This window comes from Uloborus diversus, chromosome 10 (genome assembly GCF_026930045.1).
Source record: "Uloborus diversus isolate 005 chromosome 10, Udiv.v.3.1, whole genome shotgun sequence".
In the NCBI taxonomy this organism is placed as follows: Eukaryota; Metazoa; Arthropoda; class Arachnida; order Araneae; family Uloboridae; genus Uloborus; species Uloborus diversus.
The window spans coordinates 52448536-52475889 of NC_072740.1; the positions used below are offsets into that span (position 1 = coordinate 52448536).

A 27354-nucleotide genomic window follows, 5' to 3' on the forward strand; every position below is an offset into this window, starting at 1 on the left:
GTATGAATAAAGAAGAAAAGGAAAAGATCAGCCATATAGTATCCCGGTAGCAGAAACATAATGATGCTGTGCCGTACGTCGAATATTCTTCATAAAGGTTGCAGAATATTTCTTAGTTGGGGCGGAATTTAACTAACATGTTTGAAAAAAAAACTCTTAATTTTCACCGAATTTTATTGTATTTCCTGGGTTTTGGAATATAATCCGCAGGTACATGTACTTTTAAGATTTCAATCTTATTTTTATTTATTTTACGATTTATGGAATATCGATTCATCTTGCAGAATGTTTTGATGTTTCTTAATCTGCGTCAGAATGGTTTAAAAAACTCTTCTTCTGAGCGAAATCAGCTATTTATAAACATGTATTGTTACGCTAACCATTCTCTTGGGAAATTCTAATCGTATTTATTGTTTGTTGGGAGTTATTTGATTAAACACTATGTTTAAAACATACACATAGTTTCTTAGAAAGTATATTATTATTATCTAATTAATACTATCTAATGTAGATGGAAAGCAATATTCAACTCCTATATCAAATCAAATGTAAAAGTAAGCTGTTAAGATTTTTAAATATTAAGTATTGTACGTTTAGAAAAGAAACTCTGATGTCGGTGCGCTTGCAATAAATTTCGCAGCTTGCTTCTTTTTTTTTGATCTGGGCAATTCCACAGGTAACTGACTGACATTTTTCATCAAAACAGTAAGTATTTTGTAATGTTCGACGCAGATAATACGTTGTACAAACGATCTTTTCATGTTTATTATTGTATTTTTAAGCTGAATTTAGTGGTTGAATTGAATTTTCGAAATACATGTTGGTTGATTTTTAAAAAGTTTGTTAAAAACAGGGTAACTGACTGACATTTTAAATATTGGCATGTCAGACAGTTTCCATGCTTTTAAAACATTTTTTTTTTAAATCATGCAAAATGTTTTCAAGAATTCAATTAAACCCTTAAAAAATACCTTAAAAATACAGTATTCCAGGAGAAAAGATCGTTTGCACAACGTATATTTTGCGTCAAATGTTGCAAAACACACAGTTTTGCTGTACCAATGTCAGCCAGTTGCCCTTGGAATTGCACATCAATTAAAATTGATTTCCGCTTCATTTAAACGAATATCAGTAACTACAATTTAATGCTAGCACATGAAAAACACATTTCTAAAAGTTTCATTTTAATTTAGCTTAATTTATTCATTTATTCATTTAGTTTTGGTCTTGAACAAGAATAAGCTTACAGACAGACCTAAAAAGGATGTTTTCAGAATGACTTATTGCTAATGTCACCAAGTTATCCATGTTAAATCACTGAAAGGATCGTTGTTCATGAATAAATTGCGAATTTCAAAATGAAACGAATCTATTTATAATTGCAAATGAGCTTATGAAATAAAATCTTATTTGCTTTTCAACATTAGTTTTGTCATGTAGATGTTAAGAGCATGTAATTTTTGAACTTAAAAGTCATATTTCAAGACGTTCATATCAATCCGTTTCTCACTTTGAAGTTTGATTTTTTTTATACTTATGCAAGAAAATAACTCCATCATTTTGAGTTTTTAAAATAATATTTTCTCTTCGTCAGTTTCTTTTTGTACTTATTTTCCAGATATTTCTTATTTGAATTTTCTTTCGTATGTTAAATACCGAATTTTTATACGGGAATTTGCATAATCAATACTTTCCTCTCAACAAGATGTGAGGCATTATTTCCAGAATATGTTGTGTAAAAATCCAAGAATATATTATTTGTTTCTAAAACACAACTAGAGACATGAAAAACAAGTACAGATGACCAAATGGATTTTACTTTTATCCAATTCGGAACGAAAATCTTCCATCAGAAACATTAATAATAGCAAATTTTATTTTTTCTAACTAGGCAAAATAATCGCTGATTCACGATTTATATTTATTCGCCGGTTAATATGATGTTATACGAATAATAATAATAATAATAATAATAATAATAATAATAATAATGATAATAATAATAATAAAACGTCGGGATTGAAAGGTAATTGAAATAGTTTCAGATTTACATTACAGTAGGATTTTGTACAGTAGTGTTTAATATATTTTTTACTGGTATTGTACTAATATTTTACGTAATATTGTACTAATATTTTCTATTGTATTCAACAAGTTTGTTAAGAAGTAAAATTTTGTGCAATATTTTTCATGTCCGGTTAAAATATAATTTGAATCATTTCTGAACCTACCCCGAAAACGTTCTGCATGACAGAATCAGGGACACAATGAACATAAGCTGGGGTTTTAGAAAACGTTCTACTTCATTTCGCACATAATGATTGATTTTTCGTTTTATTGGAAAATATATACCATTAATCGATCCAAATTCGTGGTGTAGGTCGGGAACTTTCAAGTTTAAAAAGATTGTCAAAACCTACTACCGGCAATTAATGAAACATCGCTGTTAAATGAAGGGCTAGCTTTTCACTTAGTACCGGTAACAATCGTAAGGCAACTTCCTGTATGTATATATATATATATATATATATAGGACAGTACGAAACAATAAAACAAAAATCATACATATTATAAAGCATTTGTAACTAATATCGTATTATACATTCTGTTCTTTTTTTTTCTTTTGACAGTATCATAAATGTTTTTTGCGTAACAACTTGAAATACACAAACATCTTACTTGACTTCCAAGTGCAACTTAGAAATTTTAAAATATATATTTACAATGATTTTTTAAAATAAAATACTAGTGGTACCCGCACGGCTTTGCCCGTAACATAAAAAATAAAAGGTCTTTTGGTTCGCCTGTATATTTACAAATAATGTATGGTGAATTTTCTCGCCAGTTGGCTTGTACCCATGTTACGGTTTCACATTATGATAATTTCGTATCTCGCCAATTGGCTTGTGTCCATGTTACAGTTCCACGTTATGATAATTTCGTAATTTACTCGTCCATCTTATGATATTTTTGTTCTTAAAATTGGAATAGAAAAAGAACCACATCGAATTTTCGAAAAATCGCTTCGAGGTGCACACCCCCATACTACAAAAAAACTTAGTGCCAAAATTCATGAAAATCTGCCGAACGGTCTAGGCGCTATGCGCGTCACAGAGATCCGGACAGACATCCTGACAGAGAGACTTTCAGCTTTATTATTAGTAAAGATAGTGTTTTTTGAATCTTATTACAAATCAATTTTAAATATTAACTGTGTATTTTGATGTGTAGAAATGATCATAATTTTTTAATGTTTTATGCGGCAGGTACACAATTAACATTAAAACTGTGCAAACACCTAACTAGCGTACTTAGTTTTCTCTCTTTAACGGCTATTGTGAATGTAATAATATACTTGAGGACACAGCTACGATCTCTATAATTTTAGAACCCATTAAGCTAAACGATAAAAGCGAATTAAATTTTGAAAAAGAGAAACAGTTTTAAAGTTTCATATGCTGTTCGTAAAAAATTTATTGCAAGTTTTTACTTGCTATCTTATAATTACAAAGCAATGTTTTTGCAATGGTCTGAATTTTGTAAATAGTATATTGCTTTAACTGCAAAATATACGTTATTAATCTCATATTTACAAATGCGTACATATGAATAAATAAATAAATATATATATACATAAATATCTACATATATATTCAGGAAAAACATGACATATGAAGAAACAAAATATGTTCGTCATTTTTTTTCCTGTTTCTTGATATATCATGTTTTCTCTGAATATGTTTGCATTGTTTTTGTTTGTAGCAGCTCAGTGCTAACACTACAGCACATATTCGCATTTTTAAATTTTTGGAAGAACTGATTTTTTTTTTGTTTCAATATGTATGCATAAATTGTTTATTTGCAATATCATAAACAGGTTTGAGACACATTTTTCACAATGTTGTGACATTCAAAATAAAGAGTTGAATATAAACGCGGAAATTATTTTTATAGCACAAAATACATATAATTTGAATAAATTGATAATAAAATAAACCACTTACTCGGGAGAACACGTGGTTAGAGTAAGGAGGATGAGGTATATATAAAAGAATGCAAAACAATCGATTCCATTTCTCTGCCGAAATTTACCCATTCTCATCAAACACGCGCTCTTTCTGCAAAAGCCACGGAAATGTTCTCGCGTGCTCTTCCCGGATAAAGTTCAGGCAGAGAGTGGCCGGATCTCAGCTGTGTGTTGTCACAAAATCTGTCTACCTTTCACTCTTTCTATTTATATAAAGAATCCGGGTGTTGCACCTCCCTGCGCGTCTCGCAATGTCCATCACGAGGATAAGCAATGTGCTGATTTCTGTTTGAAAATTTTCTACGCAGGAGATCTTTTGCCCATGCGTCGTAAAGGACGAATCCTGATTTGAGTGAAGATGAAGATGGCTAAGAATTGTTGTTTTTGTTGTTGCACGTGCGGAGTTCGATGAAGTTGGAGTTCATCCTAATTTTTTTAGTTTGAAATTGAGGTGAGGCCTCAAACAAGAAAAAATATTGAAATCACTTAAAAATATTTTATGAAAATAATCTTGCAGTTAGTAGTCATAACGTTGATAGAAAACTAAAATAATCGAGTTAATATTGCTTCCTAAAAACATGAATGAAAATTTTTATGCTGAAAGGTTTTGTCGGTAAATAACTTATACTTTTACAAAAAATACTGAACAATTCCTAGGGAAGGGATTTCTTTAAAAATCGTTACATAATAGAGTATGTCTAGGAGTTTTCACTTTTGAAAATGAGTTAAACTTTGATAAATTTTTCGTACCTGAATAGTCAGCTCTAAATTGCGGACTTCTCTACTAAATACGCAGTCAAAGCTCAAGTAGTTGTAAATGTTTCTGATATGTTTTATCACTGCATATGTGTACACTGCAATTCACTAGAGTCTTTATATTTTCCCCTAATTTTATGCAGGATATAGTCCAAATGGAAAAGTAAATCAGTTTTACCTGTTTTGTGTTTGGTTAAACAATTTATTACCTTCTCTATTAATCATCGAAACTGCTGTCAGCAGCAGTATCATTTTTGACTTTCAATCTTTAAAAAAAAATCGTATGCAGATTTTTTTTTAAGTGTAAGTTTTATTGAAAAGTATGATAAATATTGGTTTATATCTTTAAAATAATGAGGTTTGTTATTATCTTAAATCAATTTCCAATAAACGTAACCTGTTCAGGTGGATGCTAAATATTAATGTGTATAATAAGCAACTAATGCAGCCGAATAATTTTAGTTTGATGTAACAGTTTATATATTTACCTGTTGATTTAATTTTTAATTTAGTAATGAAAAAAATGTTAAGTTGTAAAAAAGAATACATCGTGAAATAGGTATTTGCAGTGTTTTCTTCAAAACGTAATCTTTATTAAAATTGCTTTTTCCTCATATTTTAGCACGAGGGCAAGTTCTGACAGTAAAAGACGAACTGAATTGAATTTAAGATTTTTGTCACAGAAAATTCAGTTTCTTGCCTAATTTGAATATAAAAAACACAGTATGTTAGTGTTTACGAGCTTTTAAAACATTGGGGGAAAATATGATAAATTTTAACCTTAAAACAAATCTAAACGCTTAAATAAAAAAAGAAACTTTTGTATCTTATTTCTAAAAAGGAAGTTTTATATAATTTCGAAAAAAAAAATTCTGTGTAGATTTAAGGTTTCTTTCTTTTTTTTTTTTTTGATTAAGTTGCTCTGAATATTCTTAAAATTCTATGGATATATAAGTATATATACATAGTAGTCTAGATATTATTCTTAAAATTCTATGCTATTCTTATATCTTTATGAAGATGATATATTGGCGTAAAATTAAGGTAAACATAAATATATTTTTCTTTAATAACCGTATTATCTCCTTTTCTTTGTTTAAAAATATAAACAAACAATTATTAAGCCATAGAAACTGTTCGATTTAATATAATTTTTACCATCTATACGCTCGAAAATAATGGAAAACAAGGTAAGAATTTTCAATCTTAAAAACCACCTTCTCAAAATATTAGCGATTGGAGAAATTTAAAATCATTGACAAATCATATTCGCCGTAGAAGAAGAGGAGAGAAGGAGGGGGTGAATTGATTTTCGTAGGAGAGAGGGAAAGTCGGTGAGAGTGGGTTTTAAAGCGCTTGATTGGTGATTTAAGCGAAACTTTGAAATAAAAATGTGTGTTTAATCTTTATCAAACATATTAAATGCAGATATGCATTTTGTCAGAATTTCAAGTTGTAGAAAGTTCTCTTCTTATGTGCGGGCAGTTGTAAGTTTATAATAATAATAATAATAATTATTATTATTATTATTATTATTACTATTAAGATAATGATATTAGAATTTAAAAAAAGTGTGTTTTTTCGCACAAATGTGCACGTAACGGCTAAAGCTCACTTAGCAAGAGAAGAAAAACATAGTACAATCGAACTCGCTTACAACGAGCACTAAGCGACCACGAAATTTGCTCGTTATAAACGAGTGCTCGTAAAAAACGTGAAAAAAAAAAGTTATTTTTATGTTTTTGTATAGTACCAAAGAAGTTGGTTACTTGCTTCCAACTGTCTGATAACGTCTTTTTTTGTTGTTTTTAAGGAACACGTAGCTCACATCGTCATTTGCGTCCGTAGCTTTAAAATAGTTTGAAGTTCTTCTGCATTTAGAAGCCATTGAGTGCGTCGTGGGCTTGTCCTCAGGATTTATATCTTATTTATAACTTTCGACTGAATTAAAAATGTTTATGGAAATTTTTCCAATATTAGGATAATCTTTTCTGAGGTCAGCTGAAATCAGCAAAACTTTTATGAAATGCAAAAAATTTTCACGCTTTAAGCGGAGTTTGCTCGTAAAAAGCGAGTTATGTTCCCGTATGCTTAACATTGTACTAATCAAATCTATTTGATTTCTTAACTAAATCCGAGTTTTTTTTAAATCAGGGCTCGTCAAAAGCGAATTCGACTGTAATTGTTATGCTGAACAGTAAAAAAGTAAAAACTTTTTTTGTATATGTTTACATAAGTTCAAACAAAAACAAAAACAAAAAAAAAAAAAAAAAGATTATCATGCAGTTGAAGATTTAAATATAGCTTCCATTATATCATACCACCTTATTTTGAGCGACATTAAAACAATCCTATTACTGACAAGGTTTCAAATAGACAATCAAATCACTCATATTGTGGTTAGGCAATAAGACGACGTTAACTAAAATATTGTACTAACAGAAGATTAATGCTTCGGAAGTTCCTCTACTAATGGATAGAAACCCAGACCTTCGACATAAATAATATTCGAAAACAAACATCATAAGAACAAATAATTAATCAGAACAAGCCATCACTATCTTCACCACTAATACCTTGCTTCGTTGAAGAAACCAATAAACTCAAAATAACTACTTGTTGATCTGATACTTCTGGAGTTAATGATATCTTATCGAAATCATTCAATTTATTGACCTATCTTAATGTATTCTGGCTGTTCAAAGTGAATGCAGTTGGTAATAGCTATTTCAGTGACAACAAGTGTGGAATACGAAACAGACCATTACAGCTTCAACGACCTACATTTCGCTCTGTGGTGTTTTTCAACAAATAATGAGTAATTATTTTTGTATCAGGAACTCTATTTAAATATGGAACAAAGTAACATTTTTCATTTATAGTCCTCCTTTAATAATGTTTTGATTTTTAATAGATTTAATTTGCTCTCTTAGGACCTTAAAATAAAACGAGTTTCATGGTTAGAAATGCGTGATAATTTGCGGGAGGTAATGATAACCGAAGTAATTTCTAAATAAGGCAACTTTTTTTTATGGTAAAAGCTTTATGATTAAAGCTATTACGTTATATTAAAAATCAAGGAACAGTTATTACTTTTTCATGTTTACATCAAGCAGTAAATTAACAAATATATTCTCAGAGATACGCTATGAAAGAAAGTTTTAAAATATAACTACTAATTAGCAAAAGTCCTTCAAAATAAAAAGAATATATTTTAATCTTTTTTAAAAAGATTTTTTTCAATCTTTTAAAGCTTTTTTTAAAAGTTGAACTGTCATATTTGTTATGCTCATCTTCAGGTAGGGATAAATCTGTTGTTGGGACTTCTATGATTCTCACTACGCAAGTGAAGTTACATAAATCCAGTTAAAACATGATAAAGTAACATGTGTCCATTTTATAATGCTTTAACCTCCGTTTTTATTTGGGGAAATAATATATCAAGTAAAATAAACTTTTTTTTTTTTTTTTTTTTTTACACAAAAGCCGTGTTTTTCAGTCTCAGTACGTGAGCGTAAAAGGCTCAAATGTTCTTTTTATTCTTATTAATCGCAAATATTTTTAAAATGACAATAAAATGATAAACCACACACACATTATGCATGTATAGTGTAAAGTATTGTAAAAAAAAATGAAAGTTAAAACCTTTAAAAATATTTCTAAACAATAGTAAAAATATTAATGAAAGCAGAAAATTAGTTTTGAAATGTAAAAATAACCGAAACGGCTGTCTTCACCGAAATTGCAGTGAAAATTCATTTTTTTTTCATGTATAAAACAATTAAACAAAATCTGTGATTGTTTTTTATAGGTTGCGCGGTTTTTAGCTGATCAACATTTAACCTGAGTGAGTGTTTTGATGAAAATATTTCTCCTTCGGGGATGGAGAGGGGGTTAATTTTCATTTATTGTAACTACATCACATATTTCAGTTAATTACTTTTTCCTTAATAGGAAGCACGGATTTGTATTTTGTTGCAAAGTATTTGAATTAAATTCTTTATTTTTTGGGTTGGGAGATTTATCGTCTGATTTTTTACATGCATAAAAATTGTTTGTATTTTTATTGATTTCTTATTTTCAGACCATAAATTTAAACTGAGTGATATTTATTATTTCTTTGCTTTTTTGTATTGAATTTGATATTATATTCTTATTATACTTTAAACGCTAATCTATGGCGTCTTTGCATGAGTTTAAAGGACACTTGAATCAATTTATTCAGAAAGGACATAGGTCCCATTTTTTGAAAAATTGAGTTAGATGTGGTTTTACCATATTTGTATGTAGAGAAATCGACTAGTGTAGACCATACTTGTTTGCTTTCTGATAAAATTTGCGTTGCGTCTACACCCTTTACCCCCCCCCCCCCCTCCCTCCGGTAGAATTCGAAATCACGACCTGGATAGAGATAAGGCAGAAAAGTAGCAGAATTACATTTGCTAATTTCTCTGGGAATTTATTTGCATCCCTCTAGGAACTATAAAAAAAACTGTACGCTTTCAGCGAGATATAACTGGTTAAAATAAGAACAACACTACTACAGACTTTTTCTAGAAAAAACTCTGAAGAAATTGAACATGATTGCTCATGATTTTCCTCTAAGAAGACATTTGTTTGTCCATTGCGCTCGGGATTTTGGGACAGTTAAACGAATGTTAAACATATATGATAGAATATTACCTTATGAAATGTGACTTAGCTCCTAAATTGAGATTTTGGAAAAAGATTCAACTGGGTAACAATTGTTTTCGATTCTCAACATACATGATGTTTAAATATTTGATAGAACACCAAACGAACGGTTTCATGTTAGCTATTTTATAGACGGTTTTTAAGAGCATACTGCTAAGTAACGGTGGAACTAGACTGCTGCTAAGTAAGTTGTAGGCTGAACTAGCTTTGCCATTTATTGAATACAAAGAGAAAATTTCCGTAATGTAGGAATAAATAACAGATACCAAGGTGATCATTCAATGTAATTTTGAACAACACTGTTGTTTGAACACAAAAGTAGACACGAGAAGGATAGAAAAAGATTTCCATGGAGGATATACTTGATGAATAAGAATAGTTTTAAGACACATGTAAACTTAAGCTTTTTTTTCTCAGTTTCTTAGTTTTTAACTTTTTTTTAAATTTTCTTACATCAGACTTTATTATTTCATACAAAAAAAAAGGAAGGAAAACAAGACGAGAGAAAGAGGGAAATACAAGATGTATTTTCTTTATTGAAACCTGAAAAGTTTCGTTACAGGGACTTATGCCCTTTCTGAAAAAATCGATTCACTTAAACTAGATGCTTTTTTCTTTGAAAGAGTGAGTTTTGATGGGCAGTCTAATTGAAGGTTTTGTTATTACTCCATGGAATATGCTTGGTAATGATCTGCTGAAGTAAAATAATGCGTCCACATTTTAATTTACGAAATATATATATATATATATATATATATATGTGTGTGTGTGTGTGTGTATATATATTCTATTTCACAGTGGAAAAGGAAATTTACTTACGCTTAAAGGGTTTTTCTCAACCTTATTTCACGAGCACAATGAGGGTAAATCTAGTTTTAAATAAAACGCGACACGCATCCATATTTTCTGGGATTTGATTCAGTGTTCAATACATTAAAGGTCAATTAATTTTTTTAAACTCAATTAGGACAATAGCAAAAAATAGCAGCGATTAAAATGAGTATCGACCATAATATACAGGGTGTAACAGTACAGCGCTTACAGATTTTCAGTGCAGATAGAGTGCGCATAGATGATGGAAATCACCAAGCAATGCATGGTCGTAAACGCTTTCCTGGCGCGTTTGTGACGACACAAATCACCAAAAAGACAAGACACGAACAAGAGAAGAAAACATGTTTATTATCCTTAATACAGCAAAAAACTAAAAAAAAAGAGCAAAGGAGACAACGATCGTCATCAAAGTAGATGTTCGAAACTACGACCTCAGGCCGTGATGAATGAATGCCTCACATCGCCGTCGCATTGAAGATCGAACGAAAAAGCAAATGCGCCAACAAAAACCGCATGTGCGCATGCACCGTTATCTGACGCTTTGGTTTTTGTAACATCTATCGTGTACACCAGACAAAAACTTACCAGCATTTTTGCTGTATTAGAAATAACAAACATGTCTTTTCCTCTTATTTGTGTCTTCTTCCTTGTACTTTGTGTCGTCACTATCGCGGCAGGAAAGCGTTTCCGGCCATACATTGCTGTGATTTCCCATCGTTTAGGTGTACTCTATCTGCCCTGAAAGTCTGTAAACGCTGTACTGTTACACCCTGTATATAGACAAAAATCAATGAGCGCAGTGCATTAAATTTATGTGGTTTGAAGAATAAAAACGAAAAGAGAGAACTGAAAATATTGCAATAAATATGAGTAACAAATTACATAGGGTTATAAGGATCGATACAACTTGTGCACTACTGTCACATCATTAATTCTTTTACGTCCGTATATGATTACTGTCACCATTTTACTTTTGGGGGATGTACATTTTGAAGTTTAAGTTCATTTGCTGAAAAACAAAATATTGACCCTTTAACCAGAAATATAAGGAGAAAGTGTTGTTTAAACTTAAGATTTCTGCAGGTCTCAAAATAGTGCTTTCAGCGATATCTCTTATAAGCAGTTTGAATGTTAAACAATCTCCAGCAGATGTCGATGGGGTCAATGTTGGTTTTTCTCTTCGCGGATTTCGGGGAAAGAGAGAATTTCTTGGCCTTATTCCAAAACCTGATGCATAGTTTTTCGCTATGTGTCAGAGTGATACAGCTTAAATGTTAACTTTTCTGTGAGCTTTGGAAATGCAGAATAAATACCTTTCACTCTAGAAGCTTTGTCAACTTTTCTCAAAAGATGTTCTTGAACAAGAGAAGAAAACTTAAAAAGATCAGAAGTTCGAATATATACCTTTAAATGCGAACATTTCAAAATATATCAACAGTTAGCACATTATTATTTATTCTCCAAACTTTATCTGATAAAAAAGGTTCACGCTTTAGAAAGTAGTTTGTCAAAATATAATTTGAAACAAACATTTTCAACCGTATTTGCGCAACAAGGTTTTCTAAACGTTGAAACGAAAGCTTTTGAATTACTAATAAATGAACTAAAATGCTTCGACAGGCTTTTATAGACTTTTATCGCAGATTTTTAAAAAAAACATGTATCGTAAAAGGGTTAATTTTTGGCGATACCTATTTGGAAATGATCTGTTTGAAATGCGCTCAAAAAAAAAAAAAAAAAAAACGAGGCAATTATGATAAGTATTTTTATGCAAGAAAAGGCATACATTTTCTTGTTTTTCATTGCTGACAGTATCTACTTACGAGTAAATCAAAAGTAAAGTAACTAAAATGTAGTAGGGCAATGTTGGGCAAAATTAATTGGTAAAATATTTACACAGTTACAGATCCATTTATCTAGCGATATCTTAGCTACAGTCGAGCCCGTTTGATGGAGTAGTTGATATGTCACGCAAACTTATTCGAATATGCAGGATATTCAGGATCGAAATAACAAATTACAGCAGTTTCGCACTATTAAAACTTATACCATAAAGCTAAACATCCTTATTAACACATTTTACAATGAACGCACTCTACTGTATTTTAACACATAGTTTATTACAGTTACTAACTATAAAAAAATGAGAAGATGTATTAAGATGAATTGAGATAAGGATGATATATTAAAAATTAAGATGAATAATAATACACGTCATTGTCAAAATTTCAAACACATTTTGTAGTATTTTATTACGTATGAGGCAGTGAGAAGTAAAGGGATGTAAGTGAATATTTTCAAGTTTTGAGTAAAACACGTTTAAAGATAAGATCCTAGGTAGGCTTTCATTGATTTTTTTTTCTAAATCATGTTGTATAGCAGCAACTACCAGGGATGCTACTACCATCTTTTGCCAGAAGACAGAGGAGAGGTTCACCTACCATGTGTACTGGTTTACTCCAAATTTTTAAATTTTGCCACTTACATCCCTTTGCTTCTCACTGCTTCATTTTAGAATAATTTTTGGCATTGTAAAATGATAAAGTTTTTCTTAGTAGGATTTTAAGTATTAATCGTTGCCTAGTGATGTCCAGCGCATCATGCAATTAGTTCATATCAAGCAAATTCAAATGTTTAACAAAGTTAGGGAAGTGCAATCATCGCAAAGTGAAATAGTTCATTTCATTTACCTCTACGTTTATTAATTGATTCAAACACATTAATTAATTTATTAATCCACTTATGTATTCATTCATTTTCTGATTTTTTCCTTATTTCATTCGATAAGTTATTTTCCTTATATATAAATACACGTACTGATGTTTTAATTTTTTTTTCAAATGACTAATGACACGCATACTAAAATGCACACAGTAAACACATTCTTATTTACTAAAATAAGGCAAATTTTATAACACTACAAAAAAAAAGCATTAAAAAGAGTTAAAAACTCAGGAACAGCTGTTTCAGGACAATTAAAGACAGTCCTCTTCATCAGTGCATAAAAAGAAATTGGTTCTCAAAATCCGAACTGACGGTCAAGTGAAGGAACAGCGGTCGTCTACTAGACCGTTAGCTCGAACTCCGTGAACCATCCTTTCTTTTTATGCACTGATAAAGTGGTTTGTTTTTAATAGCCTCGAAACAGCAATTTGCTGAGTTTTTAACTAAACTTGAATGATCTGATTAGACTGTTATACAAGTTGCCTTATTTTACTCATTTCTTGGTGCAAACTTTTTCGACTGTTTTTTTTTTTTACAATTTGTAATTTTGCTAATGATGCTCTAAGATATGAGGCCCATTGCACCATCTTCGTCTATTTTTAACCATTATGCTACTATCTCTCTCTCTCTCACTGATTTTTCACCAATGTCATCTTTAAAAGGAACTCTAATAACTCAAACCGTTTCTACTTCTCAACGAGGTATTTAAAAAAAATCAAAACTTCATTGCTATTATTTTAATTTCTTACAACGTCAACTTCCCGTATGTTTCTTTGTTAAAAATATGAAATATTGCATAATCCTTTAAAATACATACAAATCGTCATTAAAATTTTCATTCACACTAAGTAGATTTATGAATTTAAAGAAAGATGATGTATTATGTTTTTATTTCCAAACTCGCTTTGAAATTAATAGAGCGTTTAACTTTTTTTTTCTTCAAACCTACGAGTGCTTCATTGTTCTTGCGGCACTATATCTTGACAAATATTTTATGAACCAAAAAAAGAAAAAAAACACACACACACACACAACACACACACACAAATAAAGTAAAGAAAACTTCTATTTGCAGACATTTAGATAAAAATCTGTACCACAAAAGAGAAGAAAATAGGTCTGCACACATTTGAATGAAAATAACATGCTGAAGTTTATAAGCTTTCCAAATAAAATTACGGCCAAAGCACTTTTCAAAAGGTATGCTTCTACTCCTCAAGTTCCTTAACAAGAAAATGAGAAATCTCCTAGCTCAACAGAGTCAATTATTTCTATCATGAAATTTCAGAGCACTACTTTCTCTCTAATTGGGCATTTGATCGTAGAAAGTTCATCTTAAAATGAGAATTCCCTAAGTTTGACGCTAAAGAGTTTTCTAAAACCTCTAATTTGGCATCACATGATTTAGTTCAAGCTTCCATTTCAGAGGCTTTGTTTGGCATTTAAGTTAAAGAAAAATCCCTTCAGTTAATCTTGATGAACATTACGTATTATTCAATGACATTTGTGTGATTAAAACAGTAGTATTAAATTTGTCTGGTCTTTTTGGGGGTAAAATAAAGAAATTTAGCTAATCTAGTCCATAAAAGTTCAAAAAAAAAAAAAAAAATAATAATAAAATAAAAAAAATAAATAACAATAATAATACACTTACGCATTTGCAAGTAACAGAAATCCTTTTGTGAATGTACTCCTAAATAGGAAAAACATGGGCTTGCTTTTTAATGGTTTGTAAAAAATAAATAAATAAATAAATAAATAAAAGCAGAGTTAAATTTACTCCAATAAAGCACCTACTTTTTGTAGTAAGTAATTCTGTATTGTTTTGTGATTAACTTATAATTTTTGTTTTGTGAAAAAAGGGCTTATCATTTCTTTAAAATTATATCATGAGATAACTGGGAAGATTAATATATTTTAAACACTTTGCAGTTTAATCCAATTGATAAGGATATTCAATTGAGGTTAGAAAATATTTGTCTGCATTAGGAGATTTTTTACTTTGGATGAAATTCTTATTAAATGTAGGACAGAACTGCCCCTACCAAAAGGATAAGTTGAAAATTAAAACAACTTTTAATAATGGTTCAATAGAGTTTACTTTTTTAGATTGCCTCAAGTCCAAAATAAATTATCAATGTCAGTACCACTAAAATTAGCCCCTAAATTATATAGGTAAACATTTTCTTAAAGATGACATACCCATGATTTCATTACGGTGAATTTATAAGAAAAGATCATCCCGTATTTAACGAAAATTGTTTAAAAAAAAAGAAAGGAAAAAAAACCCTTAGTTTGAAGAAAATTCCACACCTACATCTTTTTTTTTCTCACTATTGACTTACCTCTTCTAGAAACTGACACCTCTAAATTCCAAGTACATTCAGTTTGTCTTCCAACGTATTGTAAACTTATACAGTTAAAGTTATTCTTCTTTACCGCTTTCTTCATCGGTGGTTCTGCTCGTGATCTTAATTTCCTCTAAATCTGGTCGTATAATGCTTTGTTGCAATCATCCAAACAAATGACGTCAGTTTGCGTTTCATTTTTATTTTAATGCTTCAACCAATAAGGCCTATGTAAAACCCATTTTCTAATGAAAGATAGACAAGCATTCGTAGGAATCTTTAAAATTTTTCCTTTAAGTAATTAAGATAAGAAAAAGCCCTAACCCCTATTTAACAATCTTCAGCTGAAAGATATACGAGTTATTTTAACGGAATGGGGTCATTTCCGAAGTTTTAAAAGTGTTTTTTCTGAAAGATCATGCTTAAAAACATAAGATTTGACCATTTTTTAAATCATTTCACAAAATTCAATATTTAAAAAAATATTTTATCGTTGCACAGATTAAATTTCCTTTTTACGCTTTTCATATGACATCACAAGTGATGAAATGTCATTAGCGCAGAGCGCAATACTTAATTCGCTTCTTTACTCACATGTACTGGCAACGATATGGTTGATAGCAAGCGTAGAAAGCAATATTTAATTAGCTTCTCAATTATCATAACCTGGAAACGCGGTAGACAACAAATGTAAACATTCAGTGTACCAGTGGAGGCCGCGCCAAAGTTCATCACTTGTGACTTCATAAAGACCACGCACTATTTGAAAAATTTGGACATTTAAAAAAATAATTAAGCGTTTTAAAAATAAAAGCTTTTCTTCGCTTATGTTTTTTTTTATTGCACATTTTATCAATTTCAGTGACTACAACAATTTCAACTCAATTTCAGTGACTGGGGGTGTAAACAACCCCATTAACAAAATTATTTACCTCGACAGCATTTTTTTTTTTTTTTGATAAAATGAAGCAAAACGTTGTAATAATTTACTTACTTTAGTTAATTTTTTACTGTAATTTAACATATAATTATAACTGTCTGATTTGAAAGCTCAGAAAGTTTTCGAAAAAAAAAACTTATATTAAGTAAATAATCATACTAACTACACAACAAGTATAATCGTTCTACAACTGTAACAACAATAAACTGAACCCTAGTAGCAAGAAAATGAATGTTTTTATTAACAAAACTAATGTATCATTAGTTGAACTCACAATTTTTGAAACGTTATCATAGTTCAATTAACAGTATTCATGTAATTGGAAATAGTTTAGGAATATTATTAGAGATTCATATTTACAATAATTACAATGTGGTAAGGTTTCTAATTCATAATACATAACAACGTGATTGAAACGTGATTTAACGAAACATTTAATATTTCCAATAATTTTATTCTTAGCTGGTTCCGCAGCAGTCGTAAATTCAAACGAATTTGATTTGCATAGGGAATTGTTAGTAAGTGATAATTACGGATAAAATTTTTTAAGTGTATGTAAATAATTTTAAGTGCTTGTAGCAATAGCGGACTATGAAGCTCAGAGCTGATAAACTAATGAATTAAAGTCTACATTAAAACTATTTTTTTTTTACTTCTTAAACCATTACAAACTAAAAATAAAAATATTGCAGTTTAAAATAAGTGCTTTTCAAAAGCTAAAGTTTAAATTAAGTGGAGGATTCGTTTTTATACATTCAGCTCTGCTAAAATTTAGCTGATTGCTATCCTTTTTAAGTTCAGAAAATATATTTTCATATAAGTTGAAAATAACTGCCATATTAATATATATATATATATATATATATATATATATATATATATATATATATATATATATATATATATATATATATATATATATATATATATATATATACACAGTAGGCTCTATGTTTAACGACGCTCTGTTTAACGACTTTCTCTATTTAACGACGTTTTCTACTTAAGGACGATTTTTTGTGGTCCCTTTAAAGTCGTTAAACAGAGAGCCAACTGTATATATATATATATATATATATATATATATATATATATATATATATATATATATATATATATATATATATATATTCCTAAATAATGTACTTTAATTGCTTTTTTTCACTATTCATTTGCGTACACATATGAGTTGATTCCGTAAATCGTTAAATTTTAGCTGAACATTAAAGGTCAATTAATAAATTAATATTTTATGCAATCATTTAGGAAAATAGTAAAACAATCATTTCGATGAGTTTCGACCATTATATATAGAGACAAAAAACAATGAGCGTAGTGTTTTAAATTTATGTGCTTTGAAGAATAAAAACGATAATATAACTGAAAATGTTGCAATAAATATGAGTAACGAATTACATAGGATTATAAGAATCGATAGTTTTATTGCAATACTGTCATGTCATTAATTATTTGACGTCCGTATATGATTAATGTCACCATTTTACTTTTGGGAGATGTATTTTTTGCAGTTTAAGTTCATTTACTGAAAATCAAAATATTGAACCTTTAACCAGAAATATAAGGAAGAAGTGTTGTTTAAACTTAAGTTTTCTACAGAGTCTCAAAACAGTGCTTTCAGCGATATTTCTTATAAGCAGTTTGAATGTTAAACAATCTCCAGCAGATGTCGAGGGGTCAATGTTGGTTTTTCTCATCGCGGATTTCGGGGAAAAAGAGAATTTCTTGGCCTTATTCCAAAACCTGGTGCATGGTTTTTCGCTATGTGTCAGAGAAATGCAGCTTAAATGTTAACTTTTCTGTGAACTTTGGAAATGCTGAATAAATACCTTTCACTCGAGAAGCTTTGTCAAAATTTCTCAAAAGATGTTCTTGAACAAGAGAAGAAAACTTAAAAAGATCAGAAGTTTGAATATCTATCTTTAAATGCGAACTTTTTTTTTTTTTTACAATATATCAAGAGTTAGCACATTATTATGTATTCTCCAAACTTTATCTGATAAAAAAATGTTTCACTGTCAGCAATGAAAAGTCTAACAAACTGCATGGTAATGATTGTTTTTCCCCTGATTGCTTACTTGAAGGAATTTAGCGAAAATAAGACACAAATGTGACAGAAATGTCGTAAATGGGTCATTCCATACAAAATGAGCAAAATTCGCAAAAAAGTGGTGGCAGCATGGTAACAGACTTTTATGAAATTTGGTATACAGGTTCCTTTTATGCCTATATAAAAATACCTAAAATATTTTTGTTTAATATTTTTTATTTCAATAGTTACATGCGATTGAAAACTGGTCAAATGTAACAGCATTCTCATAAATGCTAAATGTTGCATTTTTGAAGGCTTGTATCTTATTAACTATTGAATGGAAAACATAAAAGTTACATGTTGTTGCAATCTATGGAGTAGGGTAATTAATCTGATATCAGTAAAATTTTCAAAGTTATTGTAGTTAACTTTTAACCGAGTTTCAAAAACTGAAAATATTTCAGTTTTCTCATAATTAAGCATTTTATTTTTTAATCTCAATCTTTAAGGAGTGCATTAGCTTTGATGTAATTTATACCCAATAGTGAGCTAAAAATCATAAAAGAAATACCTTACTTTTGAAGTTGTATTTTAACTCCTTTGTCTTCGAAATCAGTTTTAAACTTAGTGACATTTTGTAAAATGATGATTTTCCCCTTCACATAGACACAAAAATTCAAATGAGGGAAAATTCAGACAACTTTAAAATGTTACAAGAATATAGAGCTATGTTTCTACTATTTGTTTGAAGAAACTCGAAATCGGTTTTTGATTTCCAAACGTAAAATAAAATTCAGAAAAATAGCATTTTCTTTGTGTTTTATGGGTCAATCCATACAAGTTTGACGGATGGGTGCGCTCGACCATTTTTTATGTTTTTGAAATTCGTATCCCTAAAAGCTGCATATGAAATATGTTAAAAATTGTTGTCATCAAATGTGATTCTCGTAGTCAAAAGTGGGACTTTTAGACCTTTGCATTTTGGCCAAAATCTATTTGAATGACATTTATGACAGTTAATTTAACGCTTTGATGTTAAAGTGCATAAGTTGATAGTTTTATATGCTGAGTTACGTAGCTGTAAGTTAATAATTAAAATAATGGCAACAGGTTAAAGTTCAAGGTGAAATGTAAAAATTTTACTCATTTCAAAGGGGGATAACTCGCGTAGCGGACGGAAACGAAAAATAAAATACGGCAAAAACTAATCACTGGAACCATGCTAAAAAGAATATGTAGCTGTTGCTGTGTGTTTTTGTACTCGATTACAGCCCCTCAAAAATTGGAAAAATAACAAAAATGACATTTTTAGACGCCTGTAAACCAAAAGGGGATGGAATTAAAAATGAAATTTCTTTGCAATTGAATATTCCTTTCAAGTACTATACTTGTTAAACATATTGTTTTTTTTGTATTTGGTTTGGAAAAAAGATAGTGTTTGAAATTGAGCAATGTTGAATAGTCAATTCACACACAAAAACAGAAATAAAAAGTGAAATTTTTATTGCACCTTCTTAAATTACGTATATTGTGCCCTATATAATACATTATGCTGAAAAAACATATAGTAATTTTCAAAATAATCATTTTAATTTGATAACTTAGAAATATTTGGACATGAATGAGTAGTTTATGCTGTATGGAACCTGTATGGATTGACCCTTATGTGAAATTACGAGAATTCAAAGAACTAGATAAACAACTATATGATGCAAAAGCAAGTATATCTAACATTTATTTCAATTTTTTAAAAAAAAGTGCATTTCAGCAAGTGCATCATAAACATGCTTTTGAGAAAATGAAGCACGAAAGAAATGGTTAGTTTTGCTAAACTTACAATAAAAAAGAAGTATCTAATGAAATTTGACATTAGTTCAAGTTACTCTAGTAACAAAAGTACGCTGATTACAATGATTAAAATTTAGTAGCATCTAAAAGACACTTCAATATGTTACGTAAAAAAAGTTGAGTAAATTTAGAGCATTCCCTCATCTTCAAAAAAAAAAAAAAACATCTGAAATAGAGGAAAAAATTAAATTTCCGGAAATTTTTCGATTTTTCAAAGTACGATTTCATCATCAAGAAATTCATAAACAATTACTAAATTAGAGCAGATAGTTAGTTCTAGATAGTTTTTCAATCTGAATCATTTTTGCTGTTATTTTTTTACTAAAAGAGCTAGAAGAGTGATTTCAAATCTGAAGTAAATTGGCAAAATTTCAAACTTTGTTAATAACTCAGATTCAAAAAAAGATCCGAATAAATTTTACTTTGCTTTTTCCCAATACACTGTTAAAAATTTCACTGAAAAAATGGTTAAATAACAGTTTATTTTATTGTCATTTTACCGTATTCAGCCTCAACAGTCAAATAACCATAAAAAAAATGGTTTTCAAACCATTAATCGAAAGAAAAACAGTATTTTCACCGTATTTTGAGAAAGCGGTTATTTCACCGTAAAGTTTAGCCAATCGGATCGACTGACAGCCAATAGGAATTCAGCGCGCGCAACGCCATCTTCCGGAAATGGAAAAGCGAGGGTGATGATAGCAAACATGGCGGCCTCTATTGGAAAGGTAAATACATTTTTCATTTATTAGATTTTTAGTTATTTGTTGTGTACTTAATGTTATCTCTACTAACACTTATTTTAAGAGCTGAAACGCACTTATAACATATCAATGAGTGCCACTGCACCTATTCTTTTCTTACTTTAGATTATACATATACGTAAGCAATGTTGAATGTTGAATGCATTTACAGTAGTAAATTTGAAACTTCGACTCTTCCCTCTCTATTTCCCTGAGTTTATTATCCCTTCCAGGGAAAATACTGTTCAAGTTGCAAAAAACAATTATCTTTTAGGAATTGTACCATATTTTGCGAAATACTGAGTATTTGGCCGAGAATTACAATCGTATACGGTTGAAAATTGTCTTCCATATTGCATGTAGTATGATATGTGTCGAATTTGGTTAGTTTATCTGCAATTCTGCACAAATTTAAATTCCTTTATTTATTTGAAAATCTACTGCTTCAGATGTATGATTTTACAGCGTACAATCATGCTAATGTTATGTAAATAAATCTTGCAGGAAACCAAATGTTTCTGCACCATGACTATTATTAAACTTGGATCACTGTGATTAATTAAATTAGATTGCTTTTTAGCAGTATTTATTATATTGTAAATCAACTTTTAGATATTTGAAGTATGAAAAATCAGTAATAAGCTGACTTTTCATATTTATGACCACTTAATATCATGATGTCTTATTTTTTTACTTTTTCTGTTTTATGTGTAAATGAGTAAGTAAGAGTAAGGTTAATGTTATGTGTCGTAAGATTTAAGAAATAAGTTATTAGGTAACGGATAAACTAAAACCCCCACTTATACGAATTTTAAAAATCCTCCCGGAACCAAATATTTCCACTTAGACGCAAGTGTTCAAGTTCCCAGCTTAATCGAATAATATTGTTTAGCTTTCCCAATATTTTTGCAGAGAAAATTTTCGAATAAATTAAGTCAGAACTAGAGTTTAAGCCGAGTTCAAAACTTTTTAGCAAAAAAGCTAAAATGTGAAAAAAAAGCTTTAGCGAAATGCTAAAACATCCAAAGTTAATGAATATCTTTCCATAAGGCAAATTATGGGGAAGGTGTTTCTTTCTAAATGCCTCAATGCGTTTCACCTGCAATTGCAAATTAAATTCCAAATTTAATTTGAAATGAAAAAATTTAGAATTAATGCAACTGCAAGCAGAAACACTGGTAAGTACAATTATTGACGTAAGATATAAATTCATATTTTTTTGGCCAATAATGGGGGGGGGGGGCATTTATATTTTGTCAAAACATTTCCACTAACTCTAATTTCTTTTGTCGTTCCCATTGCAAAAACCAACGCAGTATAAGTTAATAACACTGAAAAATATTTACCCTTTTAAGATGAGTATAAATTGATAAATACATCCTAACCTCTTTTTGTGGTGGATAGGGACCACATTAAAAAACTCGCATAAAAGAGTTCGTTCGTTTCATAAATAACTTCGTCCATTTTATAAATACTTCCCAATCTCAAGCTTCAAAAATTTTCATATTGTGACATATTATTTATGTAACGCTTACTCATTTTGTGTGTAATGGATTACTGGGAGTATACCCTCAGAAAAATTGGTAGGAACATCACTGATCCAAATAACAATCAACAGCAAACAGAAGAGCAATTACGTCATCAAATGTATTTCATTTTAGCAGTAATTGCTTTTAAGCATCGTCAAATTACGAGGCTCTGTTGTTTTTAAGTAATTGGCCGAACAGAATATTCGGCTTGTCTGCAGGCAGGGCCGCCAAGAGTTAAAGGGGGGTCCCCTTGTCAGTTTGGTTGATGGGCCCCCATTCCCCCATACTTTATGAGAAAGTAAGTGTAAAAAACTAAATACTTATAATTAATGTCCTATAATTTTCAAAATCTCATGACTCCGAGCAATGCCATGAGAGCTGTGTATGCACAGTTAAAAAAGTAATTAAAAAAAAATTATTAAAAATCAGTTTTGCTATCTAATTTTTCTTTTGTATTTGTATTACAAACAGATGAAGCATTTTAAAATTATGAAAAATATGCTTATGATATAAATAATTAAAGTATGTTTTTAATCCTTATGTGACTTACTAGTGTTTTTCTTTTCACCTAATAGACCTAAGAATTTGTGGACAGTTGATGGCATTGGGAAAAACTCATCAATGATGCATTTGCAAACTTTAAGAGGTACTAAGTATTTTCATTTATTTTTTGTTTCCAATTAGTCTCTTTCTGGATATCTGTTTGACAATCTTGTAGAATGCCTAAAAATTTGGTATTATTACTCTTTGAATTAAAATATTGAAAAGTTAATATCCAAGTGTTTCGTTGTTATATATTATTAATCACCTATTTGATTAATTTTTGAAATTATATATTTTTAAACACTTAATATTATGAAGTTTTTTTTTCTGGTTACTGTTTCATATTTAAATGAGTTTGATAGTAGGGTTGATGTAATGTGCCGTAAAATTTAAGCAAAATTAAAAAGCAAAAATAAAATTTTAATTTAACATTTGAGGCTTTTCTATTACAGAAAAATTACTTTGAATTTGATAATAGTAGTTTGGCTATGGTTTTCAACTGCTGTAACTTTCCTTCATTCCATAGAGAAAGATGTGTTTGTTTATCAATTGTCAGATATTTACATTTGTTTGCTATTTGATGGTAGAATACTGAAATAATTAGCCGAATCAAATATCTGGTTTATCTGCCGAATAGGCAGTATACTGAGTATCAACTGAATATAGTTAAAATGTTATTTTAACATTTTTATAAAAACTTAATATTCTGAGTTATTTTTCTGGTTATTGTTTTGTTTTTAAATTATTTAGTAATTTTCAGTAAATTACTGCCCTAGAGCCAGAGCTAAGGCAGAAATACATAAAATACACCACCAGCTCAGTCATTCCATTCGAGGGTTGTAGTTTCGTGCTTATTAGCACTCATGAGCCCAGATTAGGAAGTGACTGCGCTGGAGGTGGAAAACAACTTAAGAGAGCCAAGAGTGCCAAACAAACTGGTAGCTCATATAAAAGAAGTGTTTGGCACTCTCGGCTTCCTTAAGGGGGTTTTCCATCTCCAGCTCAGTCCCTTCCTATTCTGGGCTGATGAGTGCTAATCAGCACGAAACTGCAGTCCGCAAATGGAATGACTGAGCTGGCGGTGTATTTTATGGATTTAGTAATAGAGTAAGGTTCAGGGGCATCAGGGCAAGAAAAATCTTTAAAATTTTACATGCCCTGCCGTTTATGTTTGTCTAAAAACTACATGTCCGAATATAAATTTTACATGCTCGGTTGTTTCATAGTATAATAACAAAAATATTTGAATTTGTCGTATAACATTAATCAGACAAAAAATTCAACAGCTTTATATCTGAACCAAGAATTATTTCAATATAAAACAGAAATACTAGAATAAATAGAACATAATAAATCGTCATCAAATACACCAATACTCAATTTAAAAACTTATATCATTACATGCCCAGCCGGGAATGCAAGGGTAAAATATTCACGCCCAATCGGAATTTTTACATGCCCCGGGCATGTCGGGCAATATAATTTTCGAGCCCTGAGGGGCATGCACAGGGGGAGGAGAGAGAGAAACACCTGTTAGCCTGAGCATGAAGGGTGCCTGAGATTTTTAAAATGAGAGATGAAATATGTGTAGTGGACATAAGAGTAAACAATATGGAGAGGGCCAGAAAAAATCATTTGTGACGGGCCCCAAAATTTCTGGGCACGTCCTTGGTAAGGTTAATGAGGTGTGTGATAAGATTTAAGAAAAATTGAAAAAGCAATACAACTTGAGCTTAGTATTTTCTCTTGCATTAAATTTACTTTCAGTGTGATAATACTACTATTAATAAGAATTTGCATACTATAATTTTCATTCATTGTTTCAAAAAATATGTTTTTGGTCTCCATTTGTCAAATATTAAATTTTTTCAGTATTCCGTTGCTGAATATTAAAGTACAATCGACCAAACTGAATCTTCGGTGCATCCGTAATTTGAATTATATCTGTGACAAAGCCAATTTAACTTTAACCAGGAGTTTGCATTTTTTTTTTTTTTTTTGCATTAAAAAGTTTAACAGTTATTTTTACATTTGAAAAAAATCATTCAAGGTAAAACTAAAAACAATTCTTCAATTGAATAGGCTAACTCTTTAGGATATTATATAAATCTAATAACATAAATCTAATAACATTCTATCCAAGTAGCAATTTTGTTTTTATAGTGATTAATGTTACTTTTATATATTGTTGCAAATAATGCCAAAAATTTGAATATGTAAAATCAGTTTTAAAAATTCAAAATCCAAGTTTTAAAACCATTGGGAAAAAGTTGGATCACTGTTTAAATGTTGTTTTCAAAAATGTCGGGGTTGGGGGGGGGGGGGGGAGGGGGGAGTGAGAGAGAGCTATTTTCAATGGCTTAAAAAGTCTTGGTAACAAAGTTAAGGATCTGAAATGAAATTACTTCATAAATTATTCGAGATTTTTCTTGCTTTGTCATTTGAAGTTATTGGGCATTTTATAGAATATCCTTGTGGACTTAAAAGAGGAATTAATGGTGTCAGTTACAGTTGTATACTCTTCAAACAAAGGACAAAAAAGTTTGTCGTAAGGTTAGTATTTAAATTTCACAAAGTGAGGGCTTTGTTTTTTTAGCAGAATAAAAGATCTGTTATAGGATTTTTTTTTGATGAATAGTTAAGAGGAAATTTTATTAATTTTTATTTGTTCTATTTAGTATATTTTCCAATTTTTAAAATTATTTTTTGCAAGCAAGGTGAAAAATAAAGTCTGAGGCTTTATTATTTTTCTCAGAAAAAAATTGCATAGCAAACTTTTTTTGTATATACAGTTGAACTCGGTTAATATGAAGTATCAAAAAGCTATGAATTCGTTTGTATTAGCAGTTATTCGTAACTACTGTGAATGAGTGATTCTGTGGGGGGGAAAAAAACATGAAGAAATGCTGCTCTACATTTAAAAAATATTGCTGCACGAATTGTACATTTAGCACATTCATTTATAAGAAACGAGATATTTATTTCTGAATATATTTGGAAAATATTGAAAAAGGAAGATGGTATCGAAAATCACGGAATAGGTTGTAATCCGCAATGGAAGACGAACAATTTTATCTCTGTATAAATTGCAATTTCTGCGGGTCAACAAATGTACGGACTGTATTTTCTATGCAAAATAATCTATATTTTCTTGATACACGATGGGACTTCTACTACCAAACGAAGTAATGAATAATTTCTAGAAAAGGATACTACAGTATTCAACCACAAACGTTTTTAGTAAGAGGTCAGGAATTTTTGTTCGTCTTAGCCGAGACTTGCAATTATGCATTATGCGTGAAATTGTAATTAGATAGCGAACCAAACTTAACGAATAAAACGTTCATTTTTGCCGTGATTTCATATTAAGAGAGTTAAACTGTACATATAATGAATGTACTTTATTTGATTAGCTTTAATATGCTTTAAATGCAACTGAATTTTTTAATAATGCTGCAGATGTATTTTAGCTTGTAAGTTATGCCTTAAGAAAGCATATTTAATTTGCTACGTTCTTCCTAACGAACCAGTATGTTCTATTGTGTATTGAGGTAAATATTGGAAAAGATGAAAAGTGATTTTGCTGTTGCATTTAATTTAATGTTAACAGAAACTGATTTTGTAGTTTCAGAATACCATAATATTAAGCTTGTGTTTTACATGGCTAATTTTAATCTATGTTTCAGGTGCTTTGTGGAAATAAATCCAATGCCTGGGTCCAAGACATAAAAGATGATTTTTATTATTTGTAAATGCTGCGATTTGTAATACATTTGTTATGTTGTATATATGTATTTGTGAATTATTTTGTATTGCTCAAATTCTAAAATAAACAAGATCTCCACGTAAGGTTTCTTATTTTTTCTGTGTTTAAAATATTTTCAATAATAGAGAGCTTGGATTAAATTGTCGTTTGGGAGGTAAAACTCAGTACCAGCAAATTTTACATTATTGTCATCTACTGTACTTAAGTTTTTTTTTTTTTTTTTTTTTTTTTTTTTTTTTTTTTTTTTTGTACAAGCTTGCTTATTTGGTTGGAACTCGAAAAATAGAGCTTGAGTAAAATGTAAAATTTCAGCATTTCTCTAATGCTGGTATGGAATTCAAAAATTATTTTTTCACATAGCTCAAAAAATCATTTCTGCAGGTATACCTTCCCATAGTAGTACATTCAAATGCATATGCAATTGCAGATTCTTACTTCTTTTTTTTTTTTTTCATGTTAGTGCACTTGAATGCATAAATGTTTATTGCTGGGTTTTTTACTTGATTTTAGGTCCTTTTTTATCTTTGAAAAAAATTTAAGAAGTAATTTTT

General features: G+C 29.9%; 1 protein-coding gene and 1 long non-coding RNA gene across 3 annotated transcripts in view; one reads left to right on the top strand and one right to left on the bottom strand.

The window, feature by feature from the left end:
* The window catches only part of LOC129231472 (glycine receptor subunit alpha-2-like), a 138664-nt gene extending 134515 nt beyond the window's left edge, over positions 1–4149 (bottom strand). For both annotated transcript variants that reach the window (XM_054865798.1, XM_054865797.1), the window contains exon 1: positions 4005–4149. In XM_054865798.1, the coding sequence (XP_054721773.1) occupies positions 4005–4102 (98 nt within the window). In that variant the 5' untranslated portion in view covers positions 4103–4149. The remainder of the gene's footprint in view (positions 1–4004) is intronic.
* Positions 4150–20902: 16753 nt separating this feature from the next.
* LOC129231518 (uncharacterized) lies at positions 20903–27010 on the top strand. The gene is made up of 3 exons (XR_008581263.1): positions 20903–20950; positions 23070–23140; positions 26724–27010. It is a non-coding gene; the product is annotated as an uncharacterized LOC129231518 (long non-coding RNA).
* The last annotated feature ends 344 nt before the right edge of the window (positions 27011–27354 follow it).